The following is a 14,344-nucleotide window of genomic DNA, read 5'->3' as shown; positions in this document are numbered from 1 at the left end:
GTATAAATAGCCACGCTGGAAATGAAGAGAGAGAGAGAGAGAGAGAGAGAGAGAGAGAGAGAGAGAGAGAGAGAGAGAGAGAGAGAGAGGAAGAGGAACCGAAAAAGATACAGGGGAAATTACAGAAATGATCCCTGTACTATTGCCACTATTCAATTTTGGTCCCCCTACTTTTATCTTGCAACAAAATTCGTCCCTAAACTAATCTCCGATCACAATTTCACGACAAATTTCGTATTTCTGACATAATGTCGACGTTGATGCTGACTAAGCGTCGGAGATCTAAAAAGAAAGTTAGAAGAGAAATCACGAGGACGATCCTCACACTATCGTCGATGTTTTGTGGTAGATTTAATCCGTGAACCGAATTTTTATCTTGATTTCAAGATATTTGCGTCCAGATGCAGAACAAATATTGTTGAGCAAGTGTAAAAAAGGTTAGCCAGTTCAAGGAAATCCGAAAGATTTATCATGCATGAGCCAGATGCAACGAAACTTACATGTGTGGTTCCAGTCAAGTTTCCTTTATAGGTACCTAATAACCTTGCTTTCGCTAGTTGCTAGCGCATTTGTCCTAACCAGTGCCGATTCATTGCAAACATAACCTAGTATGAGGGACAATTTAGCCTAGAGTCGTGATGCTTCGCCCAGCTCACATGGGCCGATCGCTCGAAAGCAATACTCGTGTGGTGATCATTTAGAAAGAATCGATTTAAATTTTGCACTAACTACAACATGTCTGGGCCACACGTTAATCTTTAGCACTTAGCCAACATTATTTTGCTTGCATTTGGATGAAAAAAATATATTGTCCTAAAATCAAGGCTGAAGATTAGTTTAAGGACCCAAATTGAACAGGAGCACATCATTGGCATCGGTTTTCGTAAATTTTCCCCTCGACCTTTATTTGCCTACACCATGTCCATTTCCGGTGCCTTGTCGGCATTTTCCATGGACATTTGGACAGAATATGGAGTGTGCTAAAAGACCAAATCGGTCGCGAGATAAAATACAGGGACCGAAATTGAATAGTGACAATAGTAGAAGGACCATTTTGTAAATGGCCCAAGAAAAGTGTCTGATAAGTTGTTGGAGTACCCAGCTTCCTTGTGGAGTGCTTGATAGCTTCCTTGAGAAGCTCGTGTGATAGCTTGTTGGGCTCCCCAGGAACTGCGCAGTGCTTGATTGATATATAACGTCCTTGAGAGGGTCTTGTTGTCAATGCCCTTTTTATGACCAAACAAGGAGAATCTCTTCGATTTACCTTTTCCTTTTTGTCATATTTTATTTTCTCTTCCAATTTTATTTTATTTTTTGATCGGGGCTTTTTAGTTTGTTATTTCTTCTCTCGCATTAGGGTAGACAGACATTGTGTGAGTGACAAAAAAAGGAGATCGAGCGGATGGTCGAAACATGAAATGATAAAGAAAGAGGAAACGAATTAGCGGTCGAGAGAATGAGCAGTGAACAAGAGAGAATGGGGGTCCCGAACATTTCTGTATCGTGGAAACTACCGAGTTGGAGTACGACAGGGGCGGAGCGAAGTTCTGGTGGAGAGGTGAAATGCGTAGATAGAGTAGTGAAAGAAGAGAAATGTCCACCAAAAAACGAAACCCTAAATGTATGAAACGAAATTAGATTTAGCACCAAACTACAGGTCAACCATAACAAACACAAGACTCATTCACAACATCTTAACTTCAAGAAAAAAATGGAGAAGGATAAAAAATTGATAATTACCTCTGAACTGTGCTTTCGTCGTTACCAATGGGAGAGAAAGAACCGAGAACGAGATCGATCAAGAGATATAGATAATTTGTGAGGGTGTGTTGAGTTTCGTGCGAGGGGAAAATGTATGGTTAGAACGCATATATACCCACGTACGAAAAAGGTTATGTCCCTTCATTAGAAAGGTGCTATCGTGACAATAAAAGCTTAGACAAATTTATTTAGTGTCGGTGCCACCGTCATTACAAGAGATAAGAACAGAATGCGTTTAATTGGACTGTCCGACTTCTCCGTAATTTCCAACATATTTGAAGTTCGTTGTGTCGTGTACTCCAAAAATTGAACTTGATTAACCATGATATGAGGATACCCAATATGAGGTTATCTCCATATCATTTAGGAAAACTCTTATTGATTTTAAAGTTGACAAAACCTTTTATGTTATTGTAAATCTGATATTTATTCTGAACTATTTTGTTCCAGGTATGTATATATATCTGGAAGCTCAGAAGGAAGTTTTTCAGACTTTACAAGCTGGCAATATAAGAAGCTCATATGTTATTGAAGACCCACACAATCTTAGTTACGAGGCAGCAGACGAGAAGTTATTCGGGCGCAGCACGCGTAAACGCGAGAATTTCTTCGGGACGGACGCGGGAATTTCTTCGGGCACGTAACTCGAACGAAATATAACAGTAGTGATTTGGCATGGATTTCACAGTAGAAAAGTTTTGATTGCCTCAATCTCAATCAAATTGATTGACAATCAAACATTACGACAAGTATGCATTACAACGGACAAAGCTCTACTTATGGAAACCAAGATTCTGATTGTATGGGCGACCAGAATCAGCGAGATTCAGAATTTGTTATCCAACGTCTACTCAATCCTTTCTATACAAATCTGTCCAAGGTGAAGATTGGAAGATGATCCTCTGAAAGCTGTCCAACGGCTAGTTTGGAAGTAGAGGAGTATTTAAGGAGATCAACGAGCAGCAGAAGGAAATACAGAATCAAGAATCAACAAGTCCAAAGTCTGAGCATACTCCGATCATTTCTCTTGTCTTTCTGAGCCAAACATTAAGATCTTGAGGAACACTTTGTAAGAGTGATAGTGTGAGATAGAGAGTCTTATCATACACAAGAGTGTGTCACTCAGAAGTTGTAATTCCTCTTGATTACATAGTGAAATCCAGCCGGTAGGCTGTCAGCGTGGGAAAGTGGACGTAGGCTTGCTATAAGCCAAACCACTATAAACTTGTGCGCAGTTTTTCTATCCCTTATCTTCAAACTGCACATCAAGAGCACTGTCTATATAATCTGTCTTGAATCTGAAGTTTATTCAGACTCAACTGTGATCTTTCATTTCCGCATAAATTGATAAAAATTGTTTAAGATTACCTATTCACCCCCTCTATGCTATCCTTGCTAGCTACAACACATATATTGATTCTCCTAATAAAACTAACATAAAACACGATCCATCTCTCTCAATCATTACTAGTTTCAAATCTAATGTGCTTGTTATATGTAGTTTATCTCTATACATTAATTCTTGTAATAACACTAAAATAAAACAGAATCCCTCTCTGTCAATCATTACTAGATTCGATATCTAGTGTGCTTGTTATATATAGAAAAGAGCAATTGATGGCAGGTTTTGGTGTGCTTTCGTTTATATTATTTCGGATGTCATCTTTGAACTTCACTAAAGTTTGAGACCGGGCAAAAGCCATCAAAAACCTTAAATTATGCTCACTTCGACACATTTACTCTAAACTTTTTTATTTGACACCAAAAATCACAAATTTGTAATCATGTGTCACATTTACCTTCATCAAAATTCTGTAAATAAGAACAGTTAAAAATCTGCATACATTGAGGCAAAAAAGCGAACATTGTTGACATGACGCTTACATGACTTAAGTGAAATAAAAACGTTGTTATTTTTGCTGAAAGATTATCTAATGGAACCTTGACGGAATATAAATGTATTACATGGGTACAAGTTTGGGCATTTTTTATATCACAAGAAAAAAAATTTAGGGTATATGTGTCAGAATGGGTATAATTTGAGGTTTTTGATGTAAAAAAAAAAGCCTGGATAAACGTGTCACAGCGAGCATAATTTGTGACCTTTTGTAATTTTTTTCCTTTTGAGATTTGATCAGGGCGTCGCCGTTCCCAGCACTTTTTACAGATATACAAAACCTAGTAAAGGAAAACAGCTAAATCTACACATCTGCACCCAAAAAACGAAAATGAGTAGCCACACATTGCTATGAAAGATCCATCCTATTAACACCTTGGATCAGCTTTTGATTTTGAGCCTGACAGAGCTTGTGAATATAGTAGCATCGTTCATCACACGCGGCCTCAACTCGACCAGTCTACTCGTCGTAAGTGCTCATGAAGCCGCCGATGAATCCCGCTCCGTTACAGTTTCCGCACAGCATATGCTTCCTGCCTCTGCACATACAAAGATCATGTGTAAAGCTTACAATCCCACCAACAAGAGGAAGATTAACTCGCGGTCTGTCATCTCGTATCAAGCACAAAGCAGGCCAAAAGGACCGGCACGTTTCTAAGTCCGCGTTCTTGAAGATTCGGGAACAGGTTTCTGCGGCCCGAGATTCTCAGTACTGCCCGGGACCGATGTTCGTTTCGGGGGAACTCAGAGCTTACCCACACAGCCAACAAGAGTCGCCGGCTTTGAACTGTCCATTGAAGAGATCCTCAGGGTTCACACCGTCGCCTTTACATTGAGAACACAAGACTGCACCTGCGTATTGACATAACACACGAAATGAAACCATTATTAGATCAGATAGTAAGTTTTCAATGAGGTAATCAGCACGTGAATTGTCTATAAGAATCTATTGGAGAGTTTAAAATCCTATCCATCTCCAATTGATCAAACTTCATAGTATCGTTCTGATGACAATCAACGAAGGTTATCGAAATGAAAGATGCAGATACCGTTGTTAGAGTGGATCTTGTTACTTAGGACGTCTGTATTCTCCCGGTTTGAGATTTTTTTTTAGATGAAAATTATCTTGAAGTAAATGTGTCGTAAAGTAGCAATTTGAGATTTTTTGTGAGGTCGGGGTATATGTGTCATTGTTACCGGTTTAAGATTTTTTGTGAAATGAAAATTAGTTTTGACAAATGTGTCATGAGTACCAATTTGGAAATTTTTAATGGAATTAACCCTTTTTTAAATATCAACTTCTGTTATATTTAACAACAAAAAAACTTATCATAGTATTTACTAATGTTATTTATTTTAATCTACCAACTATTACATGAAATTAGCAATCATTATTTGTGGTAACCAACTCTCATTTGAGTTGCTCACTATCATTTGATTTTTCTTCAAATTTCAATTTTTCTACCAAATTACCACTTTCATTTACCTTACTTATCAAATTATAAATTTTATCAATTCTTTTCTTTAGAAATTACAACCTCAGTTAGAGCAAATACTAATTTTTTTACTCAATCAAGTCTCCAACCAGTTTTGTGTTACCAATATTTATTTGGTTTTTTTGTTTTTAAATTATCAATTCCTCTTATTTTTTACAAACAAAATTCTCTCGTCTTTTACTAACTTTACTTACCTTTCTTCATACCAAAAAAAGAAAAACTTTACTTACCTTTCTTAGTAACGCCTTAAATTTATCGACTGTTAATAAAACTACCGACTTCTTTTATGCGACTCGCCTACTTTTCTTCAATCAAGCGTTGGCAAGTTATAAAAATAAAAGTTGAAAAACTTATACAAAACAGTAATTTGCAAGTTATAAAAAAAGAAAGTTGGTTATGTTATGTCATAAAAGTGTAGATAAGTTTTTGATACCGATAAACCTCCTATTGAAATTTACTAGCACGGAAAAAAATCCGTACTTTTGGGCAGAAAAAAAGAAAGAATTCTGCTTATAGCGCACGTCACATTTAAATTGAAAATTTTTCAGGAGATGCATCTGCGGTCATCCGAGCCTAGGTACTCAAATGGGTAGGTTGGGTTATGCCCAAACTGGAGTCTTAACTTTGTTACCGGCTCGGGCCTGAGCCGGCCGGTGGCAGCCCCGCCCAACTCAGGCAAGCGTAACGCGACTGTTCTAGAGATTATATTCATAGTACTGTGAATTGCAGTGTTGATCAGAACTAGGCGATCTAGGACCCCTGAAGTCACAGTAAAAGAGTATGGTCCCTCTGATGTTCCATCACAGAGCAGCAATGAGCTTACCATTTCCGTCGCAGTCGGCGCAAATCATGCTCCTTGGTTTCGTGCGCCCGTCGTCCTTCGCAGCCTGGACGGGCAAAATCCAAGGAAACTTCGAGTTTACGTCGACCGGGCATGCAGATAAGCAAGACGTGCGGTCCGCATCGAAGTTATAATGAAATCTTTCACCTGAGCTTTCACCAGTCGAAACTTGGCAGCTGGAGGATGATGATGATGGGTGGTGCCATGGTCTCTGGGGCGAAGTTTGTGTGCTGGGACAGGATTGGTCAGCTGATTCTCTGACCATGGAAGCAAATTCATGAGCTGTAGCAAAGCAAATCTCACAGAGAGAGAGAGACAGAGAGACCTGATATTGAGTTGGCATAGCAGGAAGAAGGAGAAGGGCAGCTCCAAGGTGCAGATGCCATGGAAGTGTTGGAGAGCGAGCAAGTTCTTGGTGAGCAATCAAAGTGCTTGTCTCTTTAGCTTCTGAGCCGGGAACCACATAAAGTCATAAAATGTGTCTTTGGAAAAAACACAAACATAGAAGATAATGTCTTCTTCCTTTTTGCCTCTTGGAAAAATATCTTCTAATGAAACAAAGGATTGCGCAATCGGGTCGGGCCGGGTCGGTCGGGCCGGTTTATCCGATCAAGCATAATATTTTATCAATGTGGAGTTACGGGTCCGTAAACGCAATCCGGAGAATTCATTCGAAGCCCTTCGCCGAAGGCGTTTGAGGCTTGGTACTTTTTAGCATGCTATGAATTTGTGGGCGACACTTATAAGTGAATTCAAAGTTATAGTTTAACGATATCTAAAAAGAAAATCAATTATCGTATAGTGTTTTGTCATGTTAAAGATGTTGAAATGTTGCAAAATTTATTGTTGCCACATAAGTCGCTCGGTAATTTTGCGATAATTTTATTTATGCATGTAGCCGTTCCTCCCGCTCTCCTTCGAATAGGTCACTATTTTGTAATTTTTTTGAATCTTCTTGACTCTATTCATCAATTTTTATATAGTTTAAGGTTTTGTTTGTTTCGCGGAAAACATTTTTTGGCGTTTGGTTCATTTAGGAAAATAAGTCAATGGAAACCTATGCTTAAATTCAGGAAAATAATTTCTTTTTTGAAAAGTCAAAAAAACATTTTCCAAAATATGACTAAGAATCAACGCTTAGACCCGAAACTTTACGTTTAGGCATGAAAATCATAACTTTAGTTCTCTGATCTTGGCGTTCAGGACCAAGTCTTCGCCGCCCAACGCCCACGCCCAAGTCCACTGAGGTTGAGCTTGAACCCTTGGTGCCCATGCCTGATTCCCCGACACCTGATCTCGGGCCCATAAAAGCCGTGTTCGGGTCCTTGATGCTCGAGCTCTGGTCCACAAAGGTTGTGCATGGGTCATCGCTGCTCGGGTTCGAGTCCTTGATTAATGAAATGTTAGTTCTTATGAAAAATTTTAAAAAGGAATTCGTATTTTTAATTATTTTCCCAAATCGAATTTTTAATCATCTTTTATTTCTCTCGTTTTCTTTTCCCTCGGCTAGTGGCTGGCCACGGCGACAGCGATTGGCCATAGGTGAGGGACGAGTTCGTCAGCCTCGGCCTTGCCAGATCGGTGAGCTCGTCCCTCGCCTGTGGCCGATCGTTGGCCGTCGCCGTGGCCGACTGTCGATTGAGAAGGAAGGAAAAAGAAAAGTAAAGAAAAGGAAAAAAACAAAAAGGAAAGAAAAAAAATTAAAATTTGGAATTTTACGATAAATCTTTAGATTTTTCGGAAGATATTTTCTAATTCATTTTCAGGCTTCAGCCAAAATACCGGAATATTTTTGTCATTTTTCTGAATAACATTTTCCGCGAAACAACCAGGGTCGCCCCGGTCCGATCATGTCCGGGACTTCTTTTTGGAACGCCAACCCGGGCCCGTCCATTTCCCATTTCGGGCCCGACGGGCTTGGGCGGGGGCCGCCAGCTCATCCGGATCACCTCGCTCCGACGACGTCGTGCCGTAGCAAGTTCGGATCCTGATCCGAACTTGCTATCTTCTTCTTTTTCTCCTTCTTCCTCCTTCTTCTTCTTTCACTTCGTAGAGAGAATTTCCTGCAAATCCGATCTCCCCGACTTCCTTCCCGTCTACTCTTCTTCCCCCTCCTCCTCCGCAGCAGAAGAAGAAGAAGAAGAACCGCAGCTCAACCCTCTTCTCTACACCTCCTCGCCGGTAACCTCTCCCTCTCTCCCTCCCTCTCCCTGTCTCTCTCTCTCTCCGTGCGTGCGCCGAACCCTAATCGGTTGGATCCGGTCGCCCCTCCGCGCCGAAGTAACGCTTCGCCGAAAACCCCCCCCTCGCGTCCGCGGCTGGCGATGGGGGAGACGAGGGACAACGATGCGTACGAGGAGGAGCTCCTCGACTACGAGGAGGAGGAAGACAAGGCCGTGGACCCCGCCTCCGCCAAGGTCAACGGCGAAGCCGCCAAGAAGTGAGTAGCTCGTTTCTCCGCCTCTTTTGCTTTCTTCTCAGGTGCTGCTCAGTACTGGGTGGAGCTTCGCTTTGTGCTGATTGACGCGAGCTCGTTCAGGCGGTGTGGTGTGGTGTTGAATTGGGAGGGTGAGGGTTATATGCATAGAGTAGGGAAAGATGGAAACTTGAGGATTGTGGAGTTCCCCTATGCGGGTGAACGGTTTAGAAAGTTGGGATTTTGGTTTTTTTTTTTTTTTCCTTAAATGTTGGGCTATCGCCATTTCTTTGCGCGGAGAGCTTATTGTAGTTTCCTTGTTGTGTAGGGGTTACGTTGGGATTCACAGCTCGGGTTTCAGAGACTTCCTTTTGAAGCCAGAGTTGCTCCGTGCTATCGTGGACTCGGGCTTCGAGCACCCATCCGAAGGCAAACTTTATACTCATTTGAATTTCTTTTGGTGTTTATGTATCGGTTGTAGCCTAGATTGTTTATGTGTGTGTGTGTGTGTGTCCTTGTTCTATCAGTTCTATATATTTGCATCAACATATTGTGGAAGCAAAGATTGAATGACGGTAGATGGAGGAAAGGATGGAGATGAATGAAAAGTATTCCTTTTCTTTGGATATTTCGATGTGTGAGAGGACTTTTAAGGGAATTTGAATTGTTTTTGTGCTTCTTTCCTGTTTCGATCACTTTCGGAAGGCTTATAAAGCTCTCATGGCAGTTCTGACTGAAAATGATGAATATATCTATTGCTCGTCTTCATCTTTCTCACATCTCACATGGTTTTCCCCTTTTGATTTCTTCTGTATTCACCTGCCAAGCATATTGAGGAATTTGTTCTATTGTGGATGTTTCTTCTAAATTTTTATAGTTTTTGGATCACTATGCTTCCGAAAGGAAATTGAGGCGATTAATTAACTTTTCCCTGGAGAAGAAGATAGCTTCGACTTGCATGAGTGCCTGGGTTTGGCCCATGAACTTTAGTTTTCCTGTGATTTGCCCCTCTTCAGAATTGGCATTCCGTGCCACGCTCAGTCTCTCATGCTTCTTAACATCTAAACTTTCAGGTAATATTCTAGCATCACAATCTTTCAGCGAAAAAGTTATGGTGGTAATCCTTTCAAGTGAAAGGGGCAGGAACATAATATTTACTTACCAAGGGTTCCTTCGATGCAACTTTCTTTGATTCATCAGTCCAACATGAATGCATTCCTCAAGCTATATTGGGTATGGATGTCATATGCCAAGCAAAATCTGGGATGGGGAAAACCGCTGTTTTTGTGCTGTCAACTTTGCAACAAATTGAAACGGTTGCTGGGCAAGTTGCTGCACTTGTTCTCTGTCACACTAGGGAGTTAGCCTATCAGGTACGTTTAATTATCTTACCATGTTTCAACTTAATGAGGAAAACAAGTTTGTTATTTTCAATCCTCTTTATTGATGATTTTGTTCTGTCAGTAGGTGATTGTGAGGTTTTTCCTCTATCTTGCACTCGCAATCCTTTTGAGATAGTCATTCTTTGTTGTTGTCTAGATCTGTCACGAGTTTGAGAGGTTCAGTAAGTATTTGCCAGATATCAAGATTGCAGTCTTTTATGGTGGCGTCAATGTCAGAATCCACAAGGAGCTGCTGAAGAATGAATGCCCCCATATTGTTGTCGGCACACCTGGCAGAATTTTGGCTCTGGCAAGGGACAAGGACCTTTCTTTAAAGAATGTTAGGCATTTCATCCTTGATGAGTGTGACAAGATGCTCGAATCTCTCGGTACGAGGTTTCTGGTAATTTATGTATTTCTAGAAAAAAAGAAAGAAGCTCTGCCTTCTGATAGTATTAAGTTGATGATTCTTCTTTCAAGCATTATGTTGCAGCTTAGATAGTATGGATATTGTTTGTATTGTATGCAGACATGAGGAGAGATGTGCAGGAGATATTCAAGATGACGCCTCATGATAAGCAAGTCATGATGTTTTCAGCAACGCTCAGCAAAGAAATCCGCCCAGTTTGCCAGAAGTTTATGCAAGATGTAATGTCTCATCACCATTATAACTTGAATTTGAAGTCTAACTTGATATTAGCAGCTTTTTTTGCGGCTAGAGTAGATGTTTGCAGCATGGCAACTCCATGTTCCCCCTGCAAGTTGCGTGTGTGGCTCCGATCTGCTGTATCTTTAACTTCATGACGCGGAATATCCGGCTCGATGGGGGAAATTGGTGGAAAGTTAAGAATGTCAACCATGAAGGGTGGGACTATTCCAGTGAAGCTTCTGTTTGCTTTTCTTTGTTGTTCTGGGCATCTTTGATGTTTTCTTCTGATGGTTCAGTCATAGCATGGTTTTAAGGTGGGCGTTTTCCTCCTCCCGTTTTCCTGGGCGAAGTGGTTGGATTAGTTCACTCTTTGTTTTTTTATTTCTTTTTTTCTTCCTTGTTTTGGGTGGGGGAGAGAGAGGGGGGGGGGGGTTGTTGGTGGGGGCTTGATGGTTGCGGTGATGGGAATATTATTGGGGTGGTTAAATTGAAACCTGAATTTGTCAAGAACAACTTCAGCTTGCTGCGACGGTGGAGCGCTCGATAAGCAGGCAAATCAGATGGACCAGAACCGCAATTCAATGGATGATGCATTGTTCAATTCGTAGTGGCTTCTCCTAGCTTGAGGAAGGCGTTTAATCTGATTTACTGAATTTGCTGACGTTTGTTCCTTTCAGCCTATGGAAATATATGTTGATGAGGCCAAGTTGACCCTTCACGGTCTTGTACAGGTATTATAGAGTTCAATTTTTCTTGTGTAGCTCCTTTTCGTGGAGTTAGATATCCAGTGTTCTGACTGAAAATCACGCTCAATTGTCAGCACTACATCAAATTAAGTGAAGGGGAGAAAAATCGCAAGCTAAATGACCTTCTTGATGCATTGGACTTCAACCAAGTCGTAATCTTCGTCAAAAGTGTCAACCGAGCAGCTGAGTTAAACAAGTTACTTGTGGATTGCAACTTTCCTTCTATATGCATCCATTCTGGCATGTCACAGGAGGAAAGGTTCCCCTCTCTCTCTCTCTCTCTCTCTCTCTCTCTCTCTCTCTGTGCGTGCTTATAGGTGCTTTTTTGTTGCTAGAATTTTTTTTGCCAACCTGATGAGTTTGCTCTTGATGGCCTTCTTCTATCAAGATTATTTTATAATGGATAATCATACTGATGTGATTTGCCTCAGACAACAGCATTTTAGTTTGAATAGTGTGGAGAATGATATACTTACTGTGTGACTTTTTTTCATTTTCAAAATGCGGAGAACCTCCTCAAAGAAGGGCCGCTAGGCTAGTCACCCTCGATTTGATTGTGTTCACTGGGCGAGATTTCTTATCTAGGATCAAGCAAACTTTCATGGTGCAAAACACTAGGATAAGAAGTAAATGTTGGCCTCTTTTTCTTGAGGCATGGTTGAAGGAACGCCCTTACTGCTAAAGCAACTCAAGTTGAGTCTTGCATGCCATGGTTTTAGGTTTTTGATAGTGTGTTTCATCAGGACATGGATGCTTGGGGCGAAGTGGTGGATATGATTGTGCTTTTGTTCATCCTAATCATTCTTACTAGTGATCTAGGTGAGGAAGAGGACCTAGATTTGTAAGAATGAGCAATGATGCTTTTCTAGAATAGGAAGCATCTTGAAAGGCCACCTTACCAATGTAAAACAGAACAAGAATAATTTAATAAGCAATTAGACTAGATTTGGTGTTACGGCATGTTTAATTCACATGAATGAGTAGGAATGGAATCACAATTTCAAGTGCCAATTCCCTTTTTGATGCTTGGATCAACCTGTGAATAATAGAATGGTGATTCCACGGGAATTTTCATTCCACCATCTCCTTACAAATTGGCATTCCACTCCTTAGGCCATGGAATCACCATTCCACTTCCAAGGCTAGAGCCATATCGACTCATAAAGTAAATGAAAGTGAAAGAATTTTATTCATCAATATGTAACCTTTTTAGATACTTATAGTAAATTATTAACTGTCTGATGTTTTTCAAATGATTTTATAATTTTAATTAGTATCAATTTAAATGAAAATGCAAGTGCCCATAAATTTTATTTATCATAACTCCATTTCCTTTTCTTTATTATTTTGCTTAAAACCAAGCAAAAGAAATCTCACTCTATTCCATTCCCGGAAACTTGCCAAACCAAAAAAAATAAAATCTTTGTTCCTTTCTATTTCATTCCTTCTCCATTCCATTTCGTCATTCAGTTCCAGACTGTCATACCAAACATGCCCTAAGTGTTGCTTGTTCTCTAATTGTATTTGGGAGATCATGAACTTCTTGTTGTGCTTGAGATTGCATCGTCTCTCTTCGTTTGCCATTATGGAGTTTAGTTGCCTTGCGACATTTTAAAGTTTTAGTATCTATTATAATAGGATGTGCTTTGTAGGTTGACACGGTACAAAGGTTTCAAAGAAGGACATAAAAGGATTCTTGTTGCGACAGATTTGGTCGGTCGGGGGATAGACATTGAACGTGTTAATATTGTGATTAACTATGACATGCCAGATTCTGCCGACACTTATCTGCACAGGGTATCCTTCGTAATCTTATATTCCATATATATTTGGTCTAGCTGTATTAGGATTCCTGAACAAATCTAAGCACATTTTCTGCACTAAATTTACCACAGGTTGGTCGAGCTGGAAGATTTGGCACTAAAGGCCTGGCAATCACATTTGTTTCTTCTGCTTCAGATTCTGACACACTCAACCAGGTTGCAATTTGGTGCTCTTTTGTCATTTTAGGGTATCTTTCATTCAAGTGTTCATTGTATTTAATATGTTATCTCAGGTTCAAGCAAGGTTCGAGGTGGATATAAAGGAGCTTCCTGAACAGATAGATACCTCCACATACAGTACGTTGATCGGATGCTTGTTTTGTACGTCTTGTTAGTAGTCTAGCCTACTTGCTTAGGACCGGTAACCTTTCTAGTCTATGATGAAGATGGCCCAACCCTATTTCAATGGGTTGACACTTTTTTAAGTTTTGGTCGCATGTAGAAGAGTAAAAATCTTTTGAAACTGTCTCCACCGAACGCCAGGGATATCATATTTACTTCTTTGGCTTCTGCTCTCTGTTCGGTTTTTCCTTGTACGATGACGTTCTGAATTGTACATTATGCTTAACGCTATTTGGCATTCTATCATTACAATGCATGGAAAGGTCTTAAGTCTTAACATATATCTTGTTGCTTTTGTGCAGTGCCATCCTAGAGGGTTGTTTGGAGAGACGACTTCTGAAACGTTTAGACATGGATAGCTGCAAGCTGGAGGCGTATCTTATGTCCTTCTTAGTCTCTCTGCTGTTCTTGCTCAGCATCTCTATTAGTTCCGCTGTAGATTTTGAGGACTTGATCTAATGCGTACGAGAACAGTTGTTTGTAGAGCTATGGATTAACGTTTTTGAGTTTAGTTGCGGTATTACTTGCTGAATTGGGTTGGTGCGTGATATTTAACCATATTTGACGGTTTGAAGTACATATATGTGGAGTACCTTAATCAGGTTTTGCACTTAACAATGTCGATGGTTCACGAGTAGGCAGCTGCAGGACTTTGCAAAGCAGCAAAGTTAACCTTCTTGGTGGTCCATGTTCTCGTTTTCCTTAAGAAAGTAGGTTTTCTTGATGTTTATGGATGAGTACCCGTACTTTCTACCATTTTTATAGTTTGCACACTCCAGAGTAGAGAAAAATGTATGGGGTCCTTCTTGAGGTCTTATGTATAAGTGTTCATGGAGTACTCTCTTAAAAAACTTCATTATGAATGGTTTAATTTTTCAAATGATTAATTATGCATAGCATAAGGCATGAAACGCGTCGAGAATTGTGGATACCAAATTTGCCGTCTATTTTCGACCGAGATTTGTTATTGATACAAAGAGGAACAGGTGAT

At 40.2% G+C, this 14,344-nt stretch overlaps 2 protein-coding genes across 2 annotated transcripts; one reads left to right on the top strand and one right to left on the bottom strand.

The window, feature by feature from the left end:
* Positions 1–3,982: 3,982 nt before the first annotated feature.
* On the bottom strand, positions 3,983–6,503 carry LOC115674396 (protein BUNDLE SHEATH DEFECTIVE 2, chloroplastic-like). The gene is made up of 5 exons (XM_030596780.2): positions 6,321–6,503; positions 6,143–6,252; positions 5,978–6,041; positions 4,414–4,510; positions 3,983–4,197 (listed from the first exon to the last, which is right to left on the bottom strand). The coding sequence occupies exons 1-5, from the start codon at positions 6,379–6,381 to the stop codon at positions 4,119–4,121; spliced, it is 411 nt and encodes a 136-aa protein (XP_030452640.1). The 5' UTR covers positions 6,382–6,503; the 3' UTR covers positions 3,983–4,118.
* A 1,567-nt stretch (positions 6,504–8,070) lies between these two features.
* Positions 8,071–13,971, top strand: LOC115674362 (DEAD-box ATP-dependent RNA helicase 15-like). The gene is made up of 11 exons (XM_030596729.2): positions 8,071–8,435; positions 8,740–8,840; positions 9,612–9,784; positions 9,951–10,182; positions 10,323–10,441; positions 11,120–11,173; positions 11,263–11,447; positions 12,841–12,985; positions 13,084–13,167; positions 13,245–13,308; positions 13,656–13,971. The coding sequence occupies exons 1-11, from the start codon at positions 8,320–8,322 to the stop codon at positions 13,664–13,666; spliced, it is 1,284 nt and encodes a 427-aa protein (XP_030452589.1). The 5' UTR covers positions 8,071–8,319; the 3' UTR covers positions 13,667–13,971.
* Positions 13,972–14,344: the final 373 nt, after the last annotated feature.

Source organism: Syzygium oleosum, unplaced genomic scaffold (genome assembly GCF_021117445.2).
Source record: "Syzygium oleosum isolate NSW1041296 unplaced genomic scaffold, Sole_v2.1 Sole_v2.04, whole genome shotgun sequence".
In the NCBI taxonomy this organism is placed as follows: Eukaryota; Viridiplantae; Streptophyta; class Magnoliopsida; order Myrtales; family Myrtaceae; genus Syzygium; species Syzygium oleosum.
The sequence above is the reverse complement of the archived record's forward strand: the minus strand, read 5'-3'. Positions and strand labels throughout refer to the sequence as shown.